This window comes from Schistosoma haematobium, chromosome ZW, assembly GCF_000699445.3.
Source record: "Schistosoma haematobium chromosome ZW, whole genome shotgun sequence".
Classification (NCBI taxonomy): Eukaryota; Metazoa; Platyhelminthes; class Trematoda; order Strigeidida; family Schistosomatidae; genus Schistosoma; species Schistosoma haematobium.
Window position 1 is genome coordinate 11,565,258 of NC_067195.1, and position 2,803 is coordinate 11,568,060.

The 2,803-nt window shown below is 41.8% G+C and overlaps 1 protein-coding gene across 1 annotated transcript; it reads left to right on the plus strand.

Moving 5' to 3' along the window:
• Positions 1–943: 943 nt before the first annotated feature.
• Positions 944–2,470, plus strand: MS3_00002775 (uncharacterized protein). The gene has a single exon (XM_051210403.1). The coding sequence runs from the start codon at positions 1,059–1,061 to the stop codon at positions 1,779–1,781; it is 723 nt and encodes a 240-aa protein (XP_051070390.1). The 5' UTR covers positions 944–1,058; the 3' UTR covers positions 1,782–2,470.
• The last annotated feature ends 333 nt before the right edge of the window (positions 2,471–2,803 follow it).

Sequence of the window (2,803 nt, forward strand, 5' to 3'; positions counted from 1 at the left end):
GGATTCTATGATAGTACTGTACTATATAAAAAATACAGATAGTAGGTATTCCACCTTCGTGGCTAATCGCCTGGCCGCTATTCATCATTTAACATCTGTGGACCAGTGGGGGCACGTAGAGTCCAATGAAAATCCTGCTGACTGGACATCACGAGGCATACGGAAGGAGCTAGATTTAAAGAACTGGATTGAGGGTCCTTCCTTCTTAAGGAAGAGGGAGTCTGTAGGAACACTAACGCTTATGTGCGAAAACCCCCAGAAAATGTTGAATTTAAAAGATGTCACACGACCAACGCAGTTGCGCTAAAACATAGCTTAAGTCCAATTCTGCTATATCACTCAAATTGGATAAAGCTGATTAAAGCGGTAGCATGGCTCAGAAGATACGTGACCTATATAACCATCATGTACTCCCATCACAAGGACAGGTCCCTAAGTGTGAGCTATCTGTCAGTTGATGAATTGGATGCAGCTAAACACAAGGTATTAGCCTTAGTGCAAAAGGAAGTGTATGGGGAAGCAGTAAAAGTGTCTCGATGCAATGGCGTAAGCGCAACTGATATAAAAGAGCTAAAAAATCTTTCACCTACGCTAATCGATGGATTGCTTTGTGTCGGCGGACGATTAAATTACTCGGATTATCCACTCTCAATCAGACATCCGGTAATTTTACCCAGTCATCACTTCGTAACAGAACTTATTATTAGACACCATCACCACCTAGAAGGTCACACCGGGACATCACAAGTGTTAGCTACCATACGACGAAATTATTGGATTGTTAAAGGAACCAGTGCAGTTAAACGAGTGATAGGTAGATGTGTGAGGTGTATACGCGCGAAAGCCACATTAGGCCAACAGATGATGGCACCTCTCCCCAAGTGTCGAGTGCAGCAAGGCTGGTTTTGCTTCTCCTCCGTCGGGATAGACTATTTTGGGCCGTTGATAGTTCGCCGGGGAAGAAGTGAGGAAAAAGATATGGATGCCTATTTACGTGTCTCCAAACACGTGCCGTACATTTGGAAGTAGCTTTCAATTTGAGTACTGATGCTTTTATAATGGCTTTAATACGTTTCATAGGAAGGAGAGGAACTGCTAAGGAAATCTATAGCGACAATGGAACTAACTTTGTCGGGGCTACTTCCGAATTACGGGCTAATATGAGTGTGTGGGACAAGCATAAAATAAACGAATTAACAGTATCGAAGGGTATATGCTGGCATTTTAACCCCCCACTAGCTAGCCATCGAGGCGGAGTTTGGGAGAGATTAATACGGTCTGTTCGGAGGATCTTACTATTTATTTCCAACGGGCAAATACTACACGATGATAGTTTGGCAACTTATTTTGTGGAGGTAGACCGCCCAATCGTCCCTGTGACGTCAGATGAAAAGGATGATTTGGCGCTCACGCCAAACACTTTGTTATTACTTAGAGACTGTGATGGTTTAGGAATGGAGTGTAGTGTTGCGGATAGGTATTCAAAGCGATGGAGACAGGTTAATTGTTTAGCCAATACCTTCTGGCGTCGATGGATAAAAGAGTACATTCCTTTACTGCAAGTGAGGCAGAAATGGTTTTGCAAACACAGAAACTTAAAAGAAGGTGATGTAGTTCTAGTGGCTAACGATGCAACTACTCGGGGCTCATGGCCAATGGAACGGGTTGATAAGTGCGAGACAGATAGAGATGGGTTGGTAAGAACAGTGATGGTGCGAATGAGAGAAGATGTAGTAAGAAGAGATGTGCGAAAGCTCTGCCTTCTAGAGGGAGCCGAGTAATTGTAGATTGTAGCTTAGGTTTATGGATGTACAGGCGTACTGTTGTAAGTCGTGTGCCTCCCATTGATATAGAGCAGTTAGTAAGGAGAGCCATGACAGAAATGTATTCTAAGGTGTCTTTGCGTAGCTGGAGGGATTTTGGGGGCCGGTGTAACAGAAAGAGAACAGTGAAAATCCCTCTGCAGCTTCTTTGTTGAACAGTATTTTCATTTATTTGTTCCTTCTCCCTTTTGTGTATTCCAACCTTTGTTTCGATCTCGTTTAACCATGTCTTTTGTTCTTCAGTCTTCCCCGTTTGAGCTTTTATTATGTGATTTTGATTAAAGACTTATTTTTGTTACCTAATTTTCTATTGCATGTTGCCGGACCATTGACAGTAAGGTTGTGTTTGACTAAGCTCAAGGTCACGGCGTGGTTCATTTTGTGACTGTTAACCTTCTGACTGTCTGCTTGGGAGAATTGTTGCAATCCCCGCAGATAGATATTTGATCCCATCTGATTGGGAATATTTGTATTGATTCTCAGGTATCAAACCCTTTAGTATTAACTGTCTCTTTCATTGTTTAGCGCGCTACTTTGCGTTAGAGAAACTTCTGACTGTATAGCACAGGCTGTACTGTTTGAGGTATTTTGTATTTTTGATGTAATTTGTTCTGTTTTCTTAATTAGAACCGTTTATATTGAGCACAGAGTTTGTGTTTTGATATAATATAATACGAGTATCTCAAAGACGCGTTTTGAGCTATACAGAGGAACTTGGTCTGGTCTAATCGAATAAATTTTGGGTTCGTCAGTCCGTTGTTCCAACCGAATATTGGCTGTTCGGTCGTTACACTTTCCATAGTGGTTCTTATTCTAAAATATGGCATCGGGAACTGTAATCAATGAATGAGTCAGTCTTAAGTATTTTGCAGGTGAAATCCCGTTGTATTTCTTCCACTGAAAGTGTATCGGATAGGCGTGAGCTGAAAAACAAGAACGAACAGTATTCAACGATAGGTCTTACACATACCCTGTAAAGA